General features: G+C 47.5%; 2 protein-coding genes across 2 annotated transcripts in view; both read right to left on the reverse strand.

Moving 5' to 3' along the window:
* Grk7 (G protein-coupled receptor kinase 7) overlaps nt 1–7,319 on the reverse strand; it is a 34,110-nt gene extending 26,791 nt beyond the window's left edge. The window contains exons 1-2 of the mRNA XM_047565358.1: nt 6,711–7,319; nt 4,794–5,231 (exon numbers count right to left, since the gene is read on the reverse strand). Coding sequence (XP_047421314.1) covers nt 4,794–5,231; nt 6,711–7,319 — 1,047 coding nt within the window. The remainder of the gene's footprint in view (nt 1–4,793; nt 5,232–6,710) is intronic.
* A 12,686-nt stretch (nt 7,320–20,005) lies between these two features.
* On the reverse strand, nt 20,006–21,004 carry LOC124993165 (zinc finger matrin-type protein 2-like). The gene has a single exon (XM_047564806.1). It carries the CDS (start codon nt 21,002–21,004, stop codon nt 20,480–20,482), a length of 525 nt encoding a protein of 174 aa, XP_047420762.1. The 3' UTR covers nt 20,006–20,479.
* Nucleotides 21,005–21,162: the final 158 nt, after the last annotated feature.

The following is a 21,162-nucleotide window of genomic DNA, read 5'->3' on the forward strand; positions in this document are numbered from 1 at the left end:
TGTAAAATAGACCTCAGAGCAACCTTTCTGCAAAGGATCTGGACCCCATCGTTGGGCATTTCTAACTTTTTGAACCTTTTAGGTGGTCTTTTCATCCTGATTCTCCTTTGAAGAAAACATTTTCTCTGCTCTCTGTTTTTTTTTTTTTTTTTTTTTTTTTTGCGGTGCTGGGATTGAACCCAGGGCCTTGTGCTTGCGAGGCAGGCACTCTACCAACTGAGCTATATCCCCAGCCCACATTTTCTCTGCTCTCAATCCATGAGATTTAGGTGGGGCAGATCCTTCCTCTGGCTCCTGGGACAGGAGCCACTAAAGTTGGGCAGGTAACCGAGCTGCCCACTGAGTCTTCCCTGGGACTGGGGAGAGAAATTTTTGGAAAGAAGTGCTTTCCCTCCATTGGGGGGTTGCTCAGTGGGCAGGAGAGAGGGTTGCTGGTGGCCCCCAGAGGGGAGGTCCTGCCTGAGAGTGAGGCCAACACAGAGAGGCGGAGCTGGGAATCAGCGCTGGGGATTCCTGGGGACACTGCTCAGACACCTGGATCAAGCTAAGCCTCTGGGCTTCTTAGTTCATTAGCTTCATTTTCTTAAGTTACTTAGTTTTACGCCACAAGAACCCTGACTGATAATACAGGAAATCATAGGAACTTATTCCATGTGTTAATCTTTTGACTTTATAAGTTTTTTCTTCAAGGAATTCAAAGGAATGCAGAGGCTACCTGGAGCACCTGCCTCCCCCTTGCAAGCTGGCCTCAGTCTTTCGCAGGCCTGTTCAGAGCCGCCCTGCCCCTTTCTCCCCTGAAGTACCTCCCTGAGTTAGTGTCCAGCTACCAGCAGCCAAGGAACCCCACGCTGCGGGAAACATATCCTAACGAGTGGTCTGCGCCCTGGGCCCTGTTGAGGACGATCACACTTTAGGAGAAGTAAGTAAAGACTGGGTCTTGCCAGAGTTCGGGTGAGAGGCCAGGGGAGTTCAGAGGCCAGGGCCCGATGGTAGCTCCTCATTACCTGGTGGGTGGACCATCATGGCGACGCTCCCTGGGTGCCCTTTCTCCCCATCCCGTCTCTTTTTCCTCAGTTCAGAGGAGGAATCAGACTTGCTCTGGTCATGCTGCCTTCCTGTTCAAGACCCTTTGATGGCTCCCTGCTGCCTACAGACTGACCGATGCCCAGAGGACTGCATCCATTGTCTCCCCGCAAACTTGAAATGCTCTGTGTCCCTGCAGGAGGCCCAGCTCAGACCTAGGGCAGATTCTCCGCCTGGGAAGTCAGCTCCAGAGTTCCAAATCCTGTCCTAACCTCCAGTCCTAGTGCAACAGATGGCAGGAGTTATGATGCTGTAGGAAAGGAACCCCCACACCCTGCCCAGCACCTTGGTATGTTCACCACTAGTTTTTTTTTTTTTTTTTTGGTACCAGGGATTGAACTCAGGGTGCTTAACCAGTGAGACACATCCACAGCCCTGCTTTGTATTTTATTAGAGATGAGGTCTCTCTGAGTTGCTTAGGGCCTCACAAAGTTGCTGAACTTGGAATCTTCCTGCCTCAGCCTCCCGAGCTGCTGGGATTACAGGCGTGCACCCCACTAATTTTGGTTTGCTCTCATAGGAAAAAATCTTCCCCTGGCTATCTTCCTTTATTTAATTATTCATAAGAGTTTTCTATTGCTGTGCAACAAATTGCCACAAACTTGCAACTTAGAGCAGCGCCCATCCGTTAGCTCCCTTCTGCAGGTCAGAAGTGGGGCGCACGTGGCAGGGCAGGCTCTTGGTGAGGGTCTCAGGAGGATGCAATCCAGACGTTGGTCAGGCTCTATTCCCATCTGGAGTTCGAGGGCCTCCCCCAGGTCCAGACAGTGACGGATGAATTCAGCTCACGGTGGTTGTGGGACTGAGGCCCCGTGTCCTCGCTGGCTGTCAGCAGAGGCAGCTCTCAGCCCCTCGGGACCACCCGCCCTCCTTGCCACGTGCCCCCTCCATCTTCGAAGCCAGCCATGGTGCACCCAAGTCCTCTCCTGCTTCAGCTTTCTGACTTTTGCTACCTCTGCCCCCGGGGCCCCTGCTGGAAGGACTCGTGCGGTGGGGTCGGGCCCCCTGGACAAGTTCTTTAACGTCAACCGATCAGTTGGCCTCAAGGTTAGGAGTTGCAACAGCCGCCTCTGACAGGGGGAGAAGGCCAGGAGACCCGCACAGAGCTCCTGTGCCTGAAGTCGCTGAACTGCCCCCTCCATTCAGGTGTGGCATTCCGTGTGGTGTGGCAGGAGGCGATCCCAACTCACGTGCCGATGGAGCCCCGGGTGAGAAGGAGCCAGGAAGGCCTGCCTTGTCTGGAAGGACCACCCCGGCGAGGCACACGCTGACCTCACAGTCAGGCACGCTTCCTCCCCACGTGGCCACCACCCAGCCCCTGGACATCACAGCTCGGTGTCCGTGACTACAGACGTCCTGCAGATACGTCACTCTGCATTTTGTCTGTGACACATTATGAATGTAAAGATCCTAAATCTGAGTGGGAGCTGCACTGCTTGGGAACTTGGGAGGTTTACTTGGCTCTGTGGCGGGCTGAACAGGGAAGAGGGGACACTTTCCTTTCTTCTTCTTCTATTTTTTTTTTTTTTTTTTTTTTTTTTTTTTTATGGCTTTCAATCTCGCTCTCCGTGGCCCCCTGGGCTTCAGTGGAGATCTGGGGTCTGGGGTGTGAAACTTCTTGGTTCCATGGGACAGATAGGGAAGCTGTCCACCTCTCCACTGAGCGCGTGTGCTGAGGCAGACAGTGCTGGGGGGCACCCAGCTTCCGGCAGGTTCCAAAAAAGCCAGAGAGCTCGGCAGAGCAGAAGTGAAAGAACGGTCCTTAACCCCCTCTCTGTCGGGCACAGAGCCCAAGGAAGACCGAGAAGGGATTTATAAGGACAGCTGTGTGTGTGTGTGTGTGTGTGTGTGTGTGTGTGTGTGTCCTTGTCCTCTAGCAAGGTGGAGACACAGCAATAATTAGCATGACCTGTGTCTGCAACACTCAAAAGCAATGTTTCTTCCCCACAAAACTGACAGTACGAGTTCAAAGCCACGAGCAAACACATAGACGGATGTGGACTCACAGCACTCCCGTTTCCACAGAGGGCGCCCCCAGAGGCCAGCATCTTGCCACTCTGCCCTCGTCGTCCTTACTAACTAGAACACCTCTCCTCAGAGAAAAAATACCATGCCATTTATTGGCTTCCCCGACAGGTAGGGGTGGTCAGGTAACAGGCCTAGCCAATGAGATCAAAGCGGAAGCTGTTGGAGGAGCTTCGAGGAAAGCTCCTTAAAGGAGGGCACTCTAGCTGGTGTGTGCAGCTTCCTTCTGACCCCTGCTCCTTTCTTTTGCCTGGAAGTTGGTCCTGATGGCTGGAGCTAGAGTAGCCATCTTGCAGCACACGGAAAAGGCCAGAATTATAGAGACGTGGATTCATCCATCTGCAGTTTAATACTGGCAACTTCTTATCTGTACAACTTGCTCCATAAGAAAAATAAACCTGGCCTGTTTACACCATTGGGTTTTCTATGATATGCAGCTGAAACCCAGCCTCAGTTCTCGTGAGCATGCGACTCCTGCTCTTCCTCCTTCAGCTTCTTTAGGGCCCTTATGTCCTCCTCCACTGCTGCCCCTGGTCCTCCTCCCCACCCGTTTCCCGGGTGACTTGCGGTGACTCCTGCTTCCCACCATGACCCCATGTCCAGCCCAGGTCTTTCTCCACAGCACCAGATCTAGTGGCCTCGATGCCCCTGAACATCTCCAGCCACTGGGCTGCAGGCGCCTCATAGACGAGGGTCACAGCCGAACATGCCAGCGTTGCTGCAGTCCTGCCCTTCCTGATGGTCACCAGAGCTGAGAGCCTCCTCTGCCCTCACCCTCACACCCACTGGGTCCCCGAATCTCACCAGGTCTCTTTCTCACATCTCCCACTTGCTCTCACTCCTTCAATCCTCTTGTTCTCCGCAGACCCCATTCATTACTTAATTATAATTTCCCTTTTAACCAGAAAATTCTCAACGAGCCACCCCAAACCAAATTCATCAAAATAGACATCAGTGGTGCTGTACTCCTGCAATCCCAGCTACTAGGGAGGCTGAGGTAGGAGGATGGCAAGTTTGAGGCCAGCCTCAGCAACTTGGTGAGACCCTGTCTCAAAATAAAAACCAAAAGGGCTGGCAGGTCTAGCTCAGTGGTAGAGCATCCCTGGCTTCAATCCTTAGAACCAGGAAAACAAAACAAAACAAAAACAAAAATATAAAATCAGTTACCTTTGTTCTCTCCTACATATTTTCATTTAAAATTCCACCTTCTTCTAACATAAGGCATTCCCCTGTTCCATACTCGTCAATCACAAAGGAATATTTTACTTTTAATACACTAGGTGTTAAGAGCCGCTTCTATTTAATACCCTATTAAAACTGACCACCAGGATGGGAAAGGTTAGGGTCCAGCCCCCCTGTTTTCTGGAAGAGGAAGCCAAGGCCCTGCTGGCTCAGGAATATGGCGCCACGGGGCTGGTTATTGGTTGAACACACCTGGACCCTGACTGTGGATCTGCTGGACCATGGAGGCCTGGGTCACCCCCAGCTGGCATGAGGCTCCCCTGGCTCCCCGTGGGAAGAAAGCAAGGTGGCCCCCAAAGAGCGGCTTAGGCCCCTTCTCTCACTCCCCTCCACTCCATCCGAGGTGACCCCACAAAGGAAATCAGAAGAATTAAGTCCTGGGCTCCGCTGGCCCCGGGGACAGACGGCCCTCTCCCCTCCTCTGGGACGCGGCGGCCACTCACCCTCTGGGTGATGGGCTTGTCCTCCTGGACCTGGACGGCCAGCCCCAGGTCGGACAGCCTGCAGTTGCCGAGGTCGTCCAGGAGCACGTTCTCGGGCTTCAGGTCCCGGTAGACGATGCCCAGCCCATGCAGGTGCAGCACCCCGCAGGTCATCTGGGCCGAGTAGAAGATGACCCGGCTCATGGCCAGGCCGCGCTCGCCCACGTTGTAGATGTGGAACTTGAGGTCCCCCCCGTTCATCAGGCTCATGACCAGGCAGAGGTGGGTCTTGCTCTCGAAGGCGTAGGCCAGGGAGACGATGAAGGGGCTGTTCACCTTCTCCAGGATCTCCTTCTCCAGGAGGGCCATCTTCTCCCCGCTCTTCTTCTTCAGCCGCTTCTTGTCCAGCTTCTTACAGGCGTACATCTTGCCAGTGTTCTTCACCTGGACGGCACACACCTTGAAGGAGAGAGAAGGGAGAGAGACGTAAGAGCGGTGGCCCTGGGGAGAGGGCAGAGGGGGCCACCAAGGGCCGTGTGTGGACATCGGCTGAGGGGCCGGGCGGAGGCTCCTGCGGAAAGGGGCGCTGTAAGGAGAGGGCTGTCAACACCAAGCGGGCACTGCGGTGAGGTACCGGTTCACCCTGCTGGGCCGCCCAGACTGTTTTTTTGTGGTGACAGGGATGGAACCCAACCACTGAGCCACATCCCCAGCCCATTGCATGTTTTATTTTGAGACAGGGTCTTGCTAAGTTGCTTAGGGCCTCGCTCAGTTGTTGAGGCTGGTTCCGAACTTGCCGTCCTCCTGCCTCAGCCTTCAAAGTGACTGGGCAATGTGCTGCCACACCTGGCCATACTTAAAAAAAAAAAAAGCAAGAAATGACAAGCGGTGGCCAGACATGAAGAAATATCAACCCTGGAGCGATGAGCAATGCCGGCAGGAAAATCACAGATGGAGAAGAGTGTGCAGGCTCCTCCGAGGGTTAAACACAGAATCACCGCGACCCCGCCACACTCCTCCCAGGCAAATATCCACGAGAGACCAACACGTCTTCGGGCTGATACCGGAACATTCTAGCACTATGCACAATGGCCAAAAAGTGGAAGCCACCCAAGAGTCCTTCAACAGGTGAACGGATAAATGATGTGGTATATCCATACAATGAAATATTATTTGGCCATAAAAATGAAGTACTGATATAAGCTACAACGCAACGGAACCTCCAAAATGGTGTGTGGAGTGAAAGAAGCCAGGTGCACAAAGGATCCCATGTTGTGTGAAAGGTCCAGAACAGGCAGATCCCTGCAGACAGACCGCAGACTCGAGCTCGCCAGGGCTGGTGGAGGTGGAGTGGGGGGCCGTTGTGGATGGTACAGGGATAATGCAAACGCCTGGGAACTGGCCAGGGCACTTAATACAGCAACTGTGCTAAATGCCACTGAAATGCCCACTTCAAAATCAGCTCATTTTATACTATGCGAATTTTGCATCAAAAACGGCTTTCTGCTTTACGGAGCTGGGCCCAGCAGTGGTGGGAAGCAGGTTCTGGACTTGACTTCAGGGTGTGTGTGTGCGTGTTTAGATGGCCATTCTTCTCAATGGCCTCTGTCACCACCACTGAGGGCCAAAGGAGGACCCTTCTCATGTGGCTGTCATTTTCCAGTGTCCAGGGCCCTTCCCCGGTGTACACCATGATCCAGGTTCTTGGCCAACTCCATATTTGGATTGTCTCTCTGGAGGCACTTGTATTTATGTCACCGGGCCATGGGTGAAGGGGTGGGGGGGTGGGCTGTGACATCTCCCCACCTGGCACCAAAATTAGCTCTACATAAGTTCCCTTGAGACTTAAATAAAAAAACATTACCAGAACTCCACCCCATCCCACCCCTCTGCTGCGTTCTCTGTCTTCCCTCCAGCCGGGTACTTAGAGACACTCACCTCCCCGAAACCACCTTTCCCCAGCACCCGGAACTCGGTGAAGTACTTGTCGGACACCGGCTGCATCTCAAAGAGCTTCCACTGCAGAAACTTGTCGTAGAAGGGGCTGCCCAGGAAGTCCCGGAAGGGCTGCTCTTGCAGGAAGGCCATGGTCTCCGCCTTGGCCTGCTCCATCAGGGCCTTGCGCTCGTCCTCGGTGGAGGCCGCGCGGCACTTGGTGGTCAGGGCCAGGCTGAGGAAGGGGTGCGGGTGCCCGGGGCCGGGCTCGCGCGCACAAGTGGCCACCAGCTCCTGCAGCGTGCTGCCCTTGGCGGGCCCCTCCTCGGCCAGCTCCCAGCTCTGCACCTCCTCCAGGAAGGCCACCGCCTCGCGGTACGCCGGCACGGTGGCGAGGAAGTCGCGGAAGAGGCGGCGGCCGATGGGCTGCTGCTCGCACAGGCTGTGGAAATGCGGGGACAGCGCCTGGCGCAGCTCCGCGCAGCCCTGCGGCCCGGGCAGCGCCAGGCTCCGGCGGCGCCGCTGCAGCTCGCGGCTGTCGGAGTCCGTCTTCCTGGCCTGCAGGTAGGCGGTGTTGGCGATCAGGTTGTCCAGGCCCCCCATGTCCACCATGGCTGAGGCAGGGCGCTCCCGGGTCAGCCCGGGAAGGACGCAGCGCGGGCCTGGGGTCTGTGGCCGCTGGGCTCCTTGACTTTCTGGGACTAACTTACTTCCAGGGGATTTGCAGGGAGCCTTCTGGCCTGCGGGTGGGACCGTGGAGGAGGCAGAAGACGTTTCTCCAGTAAGAAGCTTTGGCTGGCTATGTATAGCTGGCCGGGGGCTCCCCACCTGACAGGTCAGCCTCCATCCGCAAGGCCAAAGCTGCCCACTCGGCCTCCCACTGAGCCCAGTTCATCACGGGCCCTCCTCAGACCACACACCCAGTGCCCCGATGTCCAGCTACCAGCCTCCAAAGGAAGCCAGCGGGCGTCAGCTGGTGTCTTATTCTGACAGCAGCGATACTGAAAGGATTCCTGAAGTTACAGCGTTTCCCACCAGGATCAGGTTCTGGAAACTCCAGGAACAACCTGGGACACCTTTCCTCCTGGTGTCTGACCCACTGAATGGGATATGGCAGGGGATGCTCCAAGCTTTGGGTCCTCAGACAGGTTCCCAGAGGTCCCAGGATTCTGGTTGTGGATCTTGGGGTGCCTGTGGCTTAGGCATTAGCTCCTAGGAGTCGGTAACCCGACAAGACTTGTGTTAAAAGGGGGATGGAGGGAGGATCACCTTGACCCCAAACATACCATGAAGTGACATAAGCAGAAAAAGCCACCTTCCTGAAATAGATGGAGTTAGCTGGGAGTGGGGACTCTGAATGACCAAGAATTTTCCATGACCCCAAAGACAGAAAGCAGCAAGTCCATGGCATGTGGTTGTGACTGTCCCACGGACTGTCGCAGTGGACTCTGCGGGCCAAGGAGTCTTCAGTGAGGTTTCAGGGGTCCCTCTACATCTTTGCCTTAGGAAGCGAGGGAGCTGTCCTCCACGGAGGACACTCCAAGCTGAGCTGTCACTGACCACAGCCTCACCAGGAACAGAGATTGATGTGGACAGAGATCAGGCTAAGAACCTGCGCTCTAAAAATAACAACTGTGTCCTACCAGGGAAGAATGCTCAGGCTTTTTCTTTGCAAAGCAAGGCTAAGGCAGCTTAGAAACAAAGTCACTCAGTATTATGCGAGAGTGTTTACGTGGAAGAGAGAGAGAGAAAGAGAGAGAGGAGCTGGTCAGTCTTTTTCCAAACAAACAACCTCTAGCACACACACTGTCAAAACATGGCCATGACCGCCCTGGCCCGCCTGTCGGCCTCCAACCATCCCAGAGCAGACACACACTTGGCCTCCTGCTCCCGAGAATTATGTAATGAACTCGTGGGTGCCCTTTGGCTTTGCACGCTGCGCTGTAAGCGATCACTTCTGTTGCAGGGACCAACGATCGGCGTGAGTGACGGCGGCTCGCATCATGCCATCTGCTCAGAAACCCAACAAGAAACGTGGGCCCCTCCTGGCTCTTGACAATCTGTCCTGGGTCCACAGTTCTGAGTGGTGAAAAATCAGGCTGAGAATGTCTTCTGATGAGGAAGTGCCTTTCCCTAGGATTTTTGTGAACTTTGAGAAAATGGTAGACTTGTCATCATGGATATTTAACCTTATCCCTGGGGGAAAATGACTTCCCTAATGAATGTATATGCTAGGAATTGCTGGATTCCACCCACACTCATTTATTACTTTTTAACATCCGAGTAATCACTTAACCGAGTACTAGCCAAAAGAAAGCCACAAAGCCACAAATGTAGTTTAAAATTTTCTAGTAGTCACATTAAAATGATAAAAACAAACAGGTGAAATTAACTTTAATAATTATATTCAGAGTAACCCAATATATCCAAAGTATTATCATTTCAGCATGTAACTGATACAAAAGTTGCAAATGGGATGTTTCCCTCTTTTTTTGTGTCCTGAGCCTTCCCATGCTGGTTTGTATTTTACATTTACATCTCAAGTCAAACTAGCTACACGTCAGGTGCTCAGTAGTCACTTGTGACTACTTATTGGCTAGCACAGACTCAACCTTTATTTATGTAGCTTTGCCATTCACAAAAAGAGTGGTTTTTATTATTGTGGGTTTGTTTTCTAATCAGTCATATCACAGATCATCAGGGTAAGAAAAAAAAAAAAAAACCTTACTCTCTTATTACTTAAAAATTATCTGACCAATGAGAACAGAGTTTATATAGTATTTGACACAAAATGTAGAAGTTACGAAATGACACTATGGTGTCCACTGGCAATTTTAAACAAGAAATTTGGGTTGGCGGTATGGTGGGATAATAATGAGTACTAAGTCTAGCACTGATTGGGAGGGATTCTGGCTCTAACAAGTCTTAGCTGTGACTTCTCTGAGTCTCAATCTCATTATATGTAAAATAGAAGTAATAAATGTTTTTTAAAGGTAAGTTCTTGAGAGAATTAAGTGCCAAATAGTGCTTGACACAAAGAATTGGTGCTCCATCAAGCTTCCAGACAGAAAGATTAGATTCATTAAATGACATTCAAGATTTGAAACCACAAACTATTGCAATTAAATGTTTTACTATATTCTACCATAAAAAGAAGACTAAACTCATATTAAAAGGAGGAAATATTTCATTTTGAATGAAAATCATAACTTTTACAATGATAAGAAAGCAACAATAAAATGTTACTATTTTATGGTCAATTTTATAACCTGGAGAAAAGGGAAAAAAGTTCTCTTTGCTCTGATCTTCCATTTCCTTTTGCCTCATTTAAAACTTTTCTTATGGTGTACGTGTTCATAATTTTAAAATGCTCTAACATCATACCACAATTGAAGACACAGTAAACATAAACAAATATTTTAGGTTAACGATTAGTAATAGGACAGGGTAGATTTGCTTTTTTTTCCTACGGATTTTTCATTTAAAAATACATCCTAAGGTTAACTGTTCAAACAAGACAGTAAGGCTGAATTTCAAATAAGAACATGATCGTCTTTTAAAATGCACAATTCTCTGTGTGGTCTAATTCTATTTTTTCCCTCTTATTTTAAAAAATTATCTTAACATTACAGTTGCACATATCAGTGGGATTTAGAAGATCTATTTAAGGATCAATAATTTTAAAGTAATTCAGTATAATTTTATATGAACTCTTAAATAAATAGAAGATATTTCGAGTGCTGTAAATTCTGAAACAGACTAGTATGTTGGCACTGAGATATCCAAGAACCAGATTATTCTTTGACTTCTGATTCGAGATCTTTTTTATTTTTTAACCTGATTTGAGATCTTCTGACGTTTTCGTCTTTCTTTCAGTGAGAGCCTGTACCAGGAGGTAAAGCACAGAAGTCCTCACCCTCTCAGTAACAGCTGGCCACACCGGAGAGTTTTAATAACTTGCAGTGACTAAAAATACCTTGTGATGAAAGCTTTGTTAAATATTAAGTGGAGAAGAACTGGAGCTGGGTGGGGCCCAAACTATTGTTTTCATGTGATCAGAGACTTTTCTCATGAAAATTGGTTTAAGAATTTTGTTTCTTCTACTGAAATATTGAAGGATCAGACCGATTGGGGGTCTCGTTGGATTTCCTTCAACAGAGTTCTCCAGACATCGAGGTTTTCTGAGTGAACCTAGAAAGGAATGCACGGGGGTATTTTTAGGGAACCAAGCACAAAATCCTGCAGATTAAACAGGACGCATCACAAGGAGTCCGTTGGTTTTACTCTATTTTTTAGAGGATTTTCTGTTATGGAAAATTCCAAACATACACAGAAGCAGAGAACAGTAAACTAACTTCTATGTACCTGCCACCCAGCCCCAGTAATTATCAGGTTTTTTCCAATCTTTTGTTTTCACCAATCATCTCCCTTCTCCTTTTATTTGCCAGAGTATTTTAAACAACAAACAACCCATCTTAGTACCGGTAAGTATTTTGATATCTTTTTAAGGTAATTTTGTATTCATTATGTAGGTATGATTTATATTTTAATTAATTAATCAATTTATTTATTGGTACCAGGGATTGGGCCCAGGGGCACTTAATCACTGAGCCACATCCCCAGCCCTTTTTATTTTTCATTGTGAGACAGGGTCTCACTAAGTTGCTTAGGGCCTCCATTAAGGCTGACCTTGAACTGCCTCAGCCTCCCAAGCTGCTGGGATTACAAGTGTGCACCATCACGCCCAGCTATATTTCATATACTAGGTTAATAAGCAAATATAATGAAAATAGAATAGTTAAAAACTAATAAATAATATATAAATGTAAAATAAGTTTATATCTTAAAATGCATTTTAGAATTATATATTTTACTATTATTATTTTTTAGTACTAGGGATTAAACCCAGGAGGGCTAGATCCCTCGTCCTTTATTTTTTTATTGAGACAGGGTCTTTCTAAACTGTGGAGGCTGACTGCAGCCTCCGCCATCACTGGGAATACAGGTGTGCACCCCTGCACCTGGCCAAGAAAAATTACATGTATATGTAGTACAACAGAACTGTACGGCCCCAAGTCTTGTCAGCAGTACTCGCTGGTTGGGTCGGGGAAGGTGGATGTGGGAAGTGTTTGCACACCAGTTAGATTTGCTGCAGAACAGAGCAGGGGTTGAAGCAGCAACCCAGAAATTAGCTCCAGCAGAAAGGGGTTCCCACCCACAGCTGGAGGGACACAGAGGGAAGGAGGGTGCAGAGAGGCCACCACCGTGACCTTCGGTGGACCATGGCACCATGGCAAAAGCTACTCCAGGCAGAACCGTGTTCAAGTCTTAATTCCTGGTCCCTAGGAAAGTGACCTTAACTGGACACAGAGACTGCAGAGGTCATCAAGTGAAAATGAGGTCATCCAGGAATAGAGTGGCTCCTAAATCCAAGGAATGGTGTCTTGATGAGAAAATGGAGAAATGTGAATCAAATCGACTCAGAGGAGATACAGGAAAAATAAATAAATAAGTAAAATAAAAAGAAGAAAAGAAAAGAAAGAAAAGCCCTGTGAAGATGGAGGCAGAACCTGGGGGGGAGCCTCCACAGGCCAGAGAACTTCCAGGGTTGCCAGCAGGCCTGGCAGCTCCGGGGAGGCACGGGACTGTCGCCCTGGATCTGCAGAAGGGACGCACGTGGACCCGGGTCTGGCGTAAGTGATCACTGAGGCGGGTGTTAAAGAACCCTTCTGAGGAGAGAGGAGGGATAGGGGACAAGAACCAGCCTTGAGGAACTTCCAGGTCCAGCGTCAGGGAGAGAAGAAGCCGGGACAGAAGAAATGGCCAGGGACACGGAGAAAAGCGGGAAGGAGAGCCAGAAGAATGTCGCTGAGACGAGGATGAAGAAATGACATTGGTGGCCTGGGATGGAAATCGCGAGGTCCTACCGAGGAACACTGGGTGCCCAGAGGGTCCTCAACCTGACCCTTGGGATCCCACTTTGGGACTATGAACTAGGGGTCCCACTTTCCCATCCAGGGCTCTTTTCACGTGGTACTCTCTCTGTGGCACAGAGCAGCTTGGGAGGTGAAGGAATCCCTTCTGGCACATAAAGAGGAAAGCGGGGATCATATTTACAAATGGTTCCTGTGCTGTTTCCACTGAAACGGCAGATCCTAGTTCTACGTCTTGTGCAGGGTCTTGGGTACCAAGCCTCAAGTTCAGCTCTCCTCTAGTCAATAGTGAGACAATGACTGTAAAGCTGAAGGAAAAATCCTTTGATCCACAGGAAGCCTGACCTTCCTTACAAGTCGTACCAAGAATAGATGGTGAGGAATTTTGCTTTTGGAGGCTACTTAATATAGAAGTTGCACATGCTTTAATAGGGGGTGAAAAAAAAAATCTGCAAAACTGCTTGAAGTTTTTCATTCCTATCGTAAGTTACGTTCATCAATATGGAAACTTGGGATCTTATCTAGCACAACATAAACATCCTCCTCTCCAAATAAGACTAATTGTTGAATGGCAACCACGCCCAATAACACAGGGTATTATTCTTCTTGAACAAGGAATTGCCATAACTGAGGGAGAAAATGGAAGATACTTCCTGATAGTCGACTTGGAAATGAGTCATGGCAGATGTACAAAAGAAAATGGATTGCATGTGTCACATGCAATTTAAAAATTTAAAAATTTAAAAATTCTTTCTCTGGAAAGTGAGAGATTTTATTAGAGGACACTAAATAGTACCATGTCAGCAAAGAAAAAGCAAAATAAATTCCACAAACTATATATTTGATGGGTGGGGCAGATGTAGGAATTATCTGGAAAAATGTCTTGTGGTTATAATGAACAATGAAACGAGGGCATAAAAATCCAAGTTATTTTTAGTAGAACATAAAACACGTTTGTTATGGTTTCAATCTGGAATGTCCCCAAAAACTCATGGGTGTCCAGTGTAGCCATGTTCAGAGGTGGGGCTTCTGGGAAGTAATTGGATCATGAGGTCACTGACCTCCTCAGTGGATTAATCCATTGACGGATTAATAACTTGATGGCATTATTGGGGAGGGGTGGAAACTGTAGGAGGCGGGGCCTGGCTGGAGGAAGTGGGTCACTGGGGGCGTGCCCTGTTTCCTCTCTTCTGCTCCCTGTCCCCTTTCCTGGCCGCCCCAAGGTGACCAGCCCTTCTCCCCCAGGTCTTCTCCTCCATGATGCTCCACCTCACCCAGGCCCACAGCAGCGAAGTCAGCCACCCCTGGTCCGAAACCTCTGAAACTGTGAGCCAAAATAAACCAATACATCTTTCCTCCGCCTACGTTGTTTATGACGGGTATTTTGTCACCTTTACTGAAACCTGACTAGCACAACTTTGTATCCTGAAATGGAGGAGTAGTAAGAGTTTGCTACAAATTTCAGTTAAGTCTGCTTCCAAAACACTTTTTAATTTCTTCCCACATGCAGAAGAGAATAAAAATAATTGAGTTGAGATTATAGGGAATTATAAGACAAAAAAATGAAGGGCTGGGTTTGTAGCTCGGTGGTAAAGAACTTGCCTCGCACGTTCAAGGCCCTGGGCTTCCTCTCCACCACTGCAAGAAAATAAAAATAAAAAACCCAAAACAACTGACAAATTAAGCATGTAGACCCCAGCTGAATGTTCCCTGAGGTGGTGAGGGGAGGAGTTAAGACAAAAATATTAATACATCCTTAAATTAATATTTAATAATCGTAGTAGTAGATCATTGGGTAATGGAGAAGAGAAGATAAACTTATTTCTGTATATAGCAGAGGCCATAATAGAGGCTGGCTCTGGGCATGTGCTAAGCTGAAGAAAAGGTGACACCCCATTCAGTTAGTGACCTTGTCCCTGTAGCCTTTCCTCAGAGGCTTCCTCCAAGCACAATGGCCTCAGGGCAGTTTTCCAAGAGGGTGAAGGCAGAGGCTGGAGGTCTCCTGAGGTCTAGGCTGTGGAGCTGAGCCGTGGCTACTTCTGCCATATTGTCTCTTCATTCACGAAGCCAGTCCAGATTGATAGGAGTAGCTGCAAAATATTGTGGCCAAGATTTTCAACTCCCCACAGGTGGTGGCAAGTGCTCTGGAGAAAAATAAAGCAGGGGTGGGAGGTGTGGGTGGACACGGTGGTCACTCCATGTGTGCTGGGGATGGAACCCAGGGCCTCCCACGTGCCAGGCAAGCGCTCCACCTACCCCGTGTGGGATGTTCTGTGGACTGAACAGCCAGTTCAAAGCCCTCAGGATGGTGCATGCCTGAGGAGTTTGAGAAACAGCGAGAAGGACAGTGTGGCTGGACCAGCATGAAGAAAGGAGCCAATGGTAAAACTGCCCTCCGAGAGGTAGTGGGGGCCAGACCAGACGGGCACTGTGCTCACTAAGGATTTTGGTTTTTTATACTGACTGTGAAGGAAGCCCACAGGCAGTTTTCAGCAGACTGCTACAGTTGGATGGGCATTTCATGGAATCACAGACTACAGGGGACATGATGGAGACACAAAGCCAGTCCTGAGGTTCCTGCAGTCACCTTGGTGAGAATCAGTGGAGGCTGTAAGACCGTTTGCCCATGGGCTGAATGTGCGCGTGACAGAAAAAAAAATAAGGTGACTCTAAGATTTGGGGCCTGAGGAACTGGAAGTATGCATTTCCTATAAACTGGGTTGAAATTCCTGGAGAGGCAGCTCATGGGCAGGATCAAGCCCTCGGAATTGTTCTTATTAAATTTGGAGATCTCGAGTAGTCTTCTGGATCCACGGGTCTGGAAGCAGGAGGAGAGACTGGGATTGGAGACATGGGGAGCCACCCAGTAGATGAATGGTATTTACAGCCGCGGGACTGGATGTGACCACTATCGGTGAGGACAGAGAACTCTAAGGACTGAGCTCTAGAGTTCCAGGAGGTGAGGATGGTGGGGCATTCAAGAGCTGGCCGAAGGTGGATCCTACAGGCCAAGGAAGATACAGTATCAAGGAGGCACGAGAAAGCGACTGCCTTGCAAACTGCTGACAGGTCAAGTACGATAAGGACTGAAACTGACCAATGGCTGCATCACGGTGGGTCTCTAAGGAGATTGGCAAGAGCAGCTTCAATGGAGAGGTGGGAGCCAAACCTTATGGAGCCAGTTCAATAGACAACACAAGCAAAGAAGCTGCAGGCAGCTCCAATGAGCTACTCCTGCAAGGAGTTTTGCTCAAGGGTATGACCTTGGTGTGAGTGGCAGCCCAGGGACAGCAGAAGAGCTCTGGAGGACATGAGGTAGTGAGGGCTGGAATCCAGTGCCATGAGATTCCAGGCTGGGCTCCCATGTGGCGGGGAGGGAGAGCGGCCACAAAGGAAGCCTGTCTTGCACGTTGCCGGGTCAGCTGTGCGAGGGGAGCAGAAGAAGCAGTGAACCCGGGGAGAAGCAGGTTTTGGTGGGAAGAAAGCGAAGGGAAATTTGAGAGAAGGATGAGGATGGCGGACATCTTGGTGTACATGTCAGAGGGCACAGAGGAAACATTCCAGAAGTCAGGGAGGGCTGAGTGACGGAGGAGTCGAAGGAAGCGTCCTGAACTGCTTCAAATCATATTGAAGAGGATGTGAGGACACCTGGAAAACCAGGTTTCTGATATTGGCTGCTGGGAGGAGGTTGCTGGACTCAAAGCAGGGGTGGTGGGCAGACCCTGAGTGTTGGGGGCAAGGAGGGGCACGGGCCTTGCCAGCTGCCGATGGAGCTGGGGGAGGTCTTGGGCCCCTTCTGCCCTGGTCCACGATGGTGGAGGGGATGAAAGGTTGGTCTGACCTGAACTGGGAGGACCTGGCATGTCCTTGGTTAGGTGGTGGGTTTCAGAGCTGAGGGTGGAGACTCTGCAAGATCTTCGAAGTAGCTCCTTTTACTTTGCGTCTACCGTGAGGACCTCACGGCCGGGTGTGGTGGACTCCAGCGGCCCTCTGCACTCCCAGGCTTTGTTAGGGTGTTCGCATCACAAGACCTCTCAGTTCTGGGCACACTGTCCCACAGAAATCCAGTGCTAGATCTCAGGGCCATTAAGGGCTATTTTAAGTATAAGGTATGGGAAGGACCCAAGCCTCTATTTTTTATCCTTAAGAAGATCAAAGTATGTTCTCAGAAAAATGAGAGTTCAGAGTTTGGTGAGGGATTTTAGGATACACCAACATTTCCAACTTATAATTGTATACTTAAAATCCTGAAAAATATTCCAGAAGACATATGGCACATGGAAAATATTTTCCCTTAAAAATGCACCTCTTCCATTTCTTATTTCTTTTGCATTTTGATAAACTTCTTGAAAGTGTAGCGCCTCTAATGAACTCCAAGTTCTCTCAGATTACCTCCACAGGGGACCAGAACAAGATGAGAAACACAATCATTTTGATTTGAGTGCATTCTTGAGGAGTTGACCAGCGAGACAAATGGAGCACCGTTAATGCCTTTTCTTGTATTTTCCATTTAGTGGCACATGTAAGGGATGCTGGTCATGGTCTTAAATGATCACAGCCATTTCTCTCACTTAAAAAATGTTTATTTCACACAGAGTAAAATGTACAGATCTTAAATGATTGATGGGTTTTGACAGACATGTGCTCCATGCCACTGCCATCCAATCGAGAAGAGAACATCTGTATCAAGAGCCGAAAGCTTTCTTGTGACCCTCCCCAACCCATGAGGCAGTCATTCTTCTGTTACAGAAGGTTAGTTCTGCTTGTTCTTGAACTTCAAACACAATCCACACAGGTAAATACTACTTTGTGCCTGGATCCCTTTGCTCGATGTAATGTTTTCAGATTCATTCATGTGGCAACCTGTGTCAGTAGTTTGTGCTTTAAAAAAAAAACAAAAAACAACTTCTGAGTACTATTTCATTCTCTGAATATAACCCTATTCTACTGATTGACAAGAGGTTGTTTCCAGTCTAGGACTATTATTTCAAATATGACTATGAAAAAAATCAGCTTTGAGTATTCTTTTATGTCTTTCTGTAGACATATGGTTTCATTGCTCTTGGGCAAATACCTACGAATAGAATTGCTGGATCATAGAGTATGAATACATTTAACTTTTAAAAATACTGCTTTAGGGGATGGGGTTGTGGCTTAGTGGTAGAGTACTTGTCTGGCATGTGTGAGGCACTGGGTTCAATTCTCAGCACCAAATATAAATAAATAAAATAAAGGTCCATCGACAACTAAAAAAATTTGTTTAAAAAATACTGCTTTATAGACACATAAAGGAAAGAAAACTACAGACCAATATTACGGATGACCTTAGATGCAAAAATTCTTAATAAAATATTAGTAAATCATATTCAATAAAAGTGTTCCACATTTTTACATCATGATCAAATTAATTTTTTTGGGGGGTGCCAGGGATTGAATCCAGGGATGCTTAACCACGGGGCAACATCCCCAGCACTTTTTTTATTTTTTATTTTGAGGCAGGCAGGGTCTTGCTAAGCTGCTTAGGACCTTGCCGAGGCTGGCTTTGAACTTGTGATTCTCCTATCTCAGCCTCCCAAGCTGCTAGGATTACATGTGTGCCCTCCTACGTAGGGCAATCAACTTGATTTTATCCCAGGGATGTCAGGAAGGTTTAACATATGCAAATCAATAAATATAATCCATCACATAAACAGAATTAAGGACAAGAATCACTTAGCCATCTCAATGGATGCAGAGAAAGCTTTTGACAAAATTCAGCACTAATTCATGACAAAAAAACTAAAGAAACTAGGGATGGAAGGAAACTTCCTCAACACTATAAAGGCTATATACAAAAATCCCAAAGCCAACATCATAGTGAATGGACAAAAACTGAAAGCAGTTCCTTTAAAATCTGGACTAAGACTACTCCTATTAAATATAGTACTGGAAATTCTAGCCAGAGCAATTAGGCAGGAGAAGGAAATAAAAAGGATAAAAATAGGAAGGGAAGAAGTCAAATTATCACTGTTTGCAGATGATATGATCCTATATTTCAAAAAGTTCCACCAAAAAGTTCCACCAAAGGCCTACTAGAACTAAGAAATTCAGCAAGGGAGCAGGTTACAAAATCAACATATAAAAATCAATAGCTTTCCAAAATACCAATAATGAATCTGCTGAGAAAGAAATCAGGAAAACAATTACATTCAAAAGAGCTTCAGGGGGCTGGGGATATGGCCCAGTTGGTAGAGTGCTTGCTTTGCATGCACAAGGCCCTGGGTTCAATTCCTGGCACCACTGGAAACAAACAAACAAACAAACAAAAAACAGCTTCAAACAACAACAACAAAACAAACAAACAAAAACCCCACCTGGGAATAAATCTAACCAAGAAGGTGAAAGAGCTCTACAATGAAAACCATAGAACACTGAAAAAAGAAACTGAAGAAGACACAAGAAGATAGAAAGACTTCCCATGTTCATGGATAGGAAGGATTAATATTGTCAAAATGGCCATACTACCAAAAGTGATCTACAGATCCAATGCAATCCCCATCAAAATACCAATGACATTCTTCACAGAACTAGAAAAAACAGTCCTCAAATTTATTTGGAAGAATAAAAGACCTAGAATAGCCAAAGCAATTTAAGTCAAAAAAGCAATGCTGGAGGCATAGAAACAAAAACCACATGGTACTAGCTTAAAAACAGATACATGGACCAATGATACAGAATAGAAGATACAGAGATGAACCCACACATCTACATTCATCTGATCCTTGACAAAGGTGCCAAAAACATACATTGGAGAAAAGATAGCCTTTTATTTATTTTTTTTATTTTTTTATTTTTTTTCCAAGTCAATGCCATTTATTATACACGTTGAATAACCTCTGAGACCCAAGGGCTCCCACAGTGAGTTTGTTTGCTTGGTTGTATTTTTTGGTTTTTGGTTGTTTTTTTGTTTTCCATTTTCTTTTTTGCATCAAACAGGTTCTTCCAAGAGCCTGCTCACAAGGAAGACAAAAACAAAGAAATCTTCAGTAAAATGAAACAAACTGGAGAAGGTAGAACAGTCCACATCTGAAGAACAATGTTAAAAAACTCACCAGACACAAACCACACCAAACACTCATCCCATTTAATTTCCTGTTACATGCGCTAAGGAAACCAAGAACCTCAGGCCCCAGGGCAGCAAGGCTCTGAGATTCTAGCTCAGGCTCCCCTCTTTGTGACAGATTCATGCACACAATCCACACATACCATTGACCCAGGCAGAAGTACACATGCATGCACAGGAGGTGGCTAGAGAACCACAGGGCAGGATGGGAGGTAGGGCTGGTCAAGACTATGCCATTGACTGGAAAATGGGGACCCAGAGAACCCTTCTGTTGCAGGTTGAACAAGTCAAAATTAAACAAAGGCAGAACATAGAATAAAAGTAGGATGCTCAGACAAGAGGTCAGATAGATGAAGAGGGAAAGATGCAGAGCGAGTTTGGGGAAAGCAGTCTCAGAAGGAGGGGCCTTTCTTTATTGGGAACTCAGATGGGCAAAGATCTTGTGACTCCAGTGATATACTGAAGCTAAAGGAATATGCCACAGCATTACCTCTGCATCCTATGCCCTCTCCCATGGTAGAGGGAAGCCACAAACACCCACCCCTTAGTCCTGCCCATTGACACTCTTAAGGACTTTCCCTAGTACCCAAAAAGAAATGATCCCCCTAACACACACACAGTTAGGTCCAGCACAGGCCAAAGTTAGGCCAAGCACAGAAAGCCTCAGTAACTCTTCTTGGTGGAACCAAAGCCAGAGAAGCCCATCACAGCTGCCATCTCATCATCCTCTTCAAATGTCAAGTCTTCCTCGGCCCTCCTCTTCTTCTCCTTCTGTTTCTCCTCTTATATGCTTTAGCCTTTTCCTCCTCTTCTCTGAGTTCCTTCATCCTTTCCTCAAAATCATAATCTTTCTGCTTCTCTTCCATCTTCTTCTTGTTGACTTCAAAACGTTTCTTCACCTGATCCAGGGTGGAACGTTCCACACGCATAGACATACCCAGGTTTCGCTGATGTTTCTTTCCATTAATGTGATCCAGGAAGTTGATAGAGTCTTTTACCACACAGTCGCAGACATTGCAGTAATATCCTCCCATCTCAGACGGTGGTGTGGTCTTGGTAATGACAATTGTCTTCCCAAGCTTAGATTCCAAGTCCACTTTGTAGTCCCTGTGCCGCAGAAGTTCCCTCTTGACTGGCTGCACTGGTTTTCCATCCTTCTTTTCTCTCTCTTCTGTGAGCCTCTTCTCGGCGAGCTTCTCATATTCATCCTTGTCCCACTTTCGGCGAAAGTCCAAGTTTTTTGTCCCGCTGCCCGACGCCATCTTCACAGCGAAGTCAAAGATAGCCTTTTAAACACATGGTGCTGGGAAAACTGGTTATTCATATGTAGAAGAATGAAACTAGGTGTTTGTCTCACCCTGCACGAAAATAAACTCAAAGTGGATCAAAGATCTAGGAATTAGAACAGAAATCGTGCAAC

The sequence above is a fragment of the Sciurus carolinensis genome, chromosome 9 (assembly GCF_902686445.1).
Source record: "Sciurus carolinensis chromosome 9, mSciCar1.2, whole genome shotgun sequence".
Classification (NCBI taxonomy): Eukaryota; Metazoa; Chordata; class Mammalia; order Rodentia; family Sciuridae; genus Sciurus; species Sciurus carolinensis.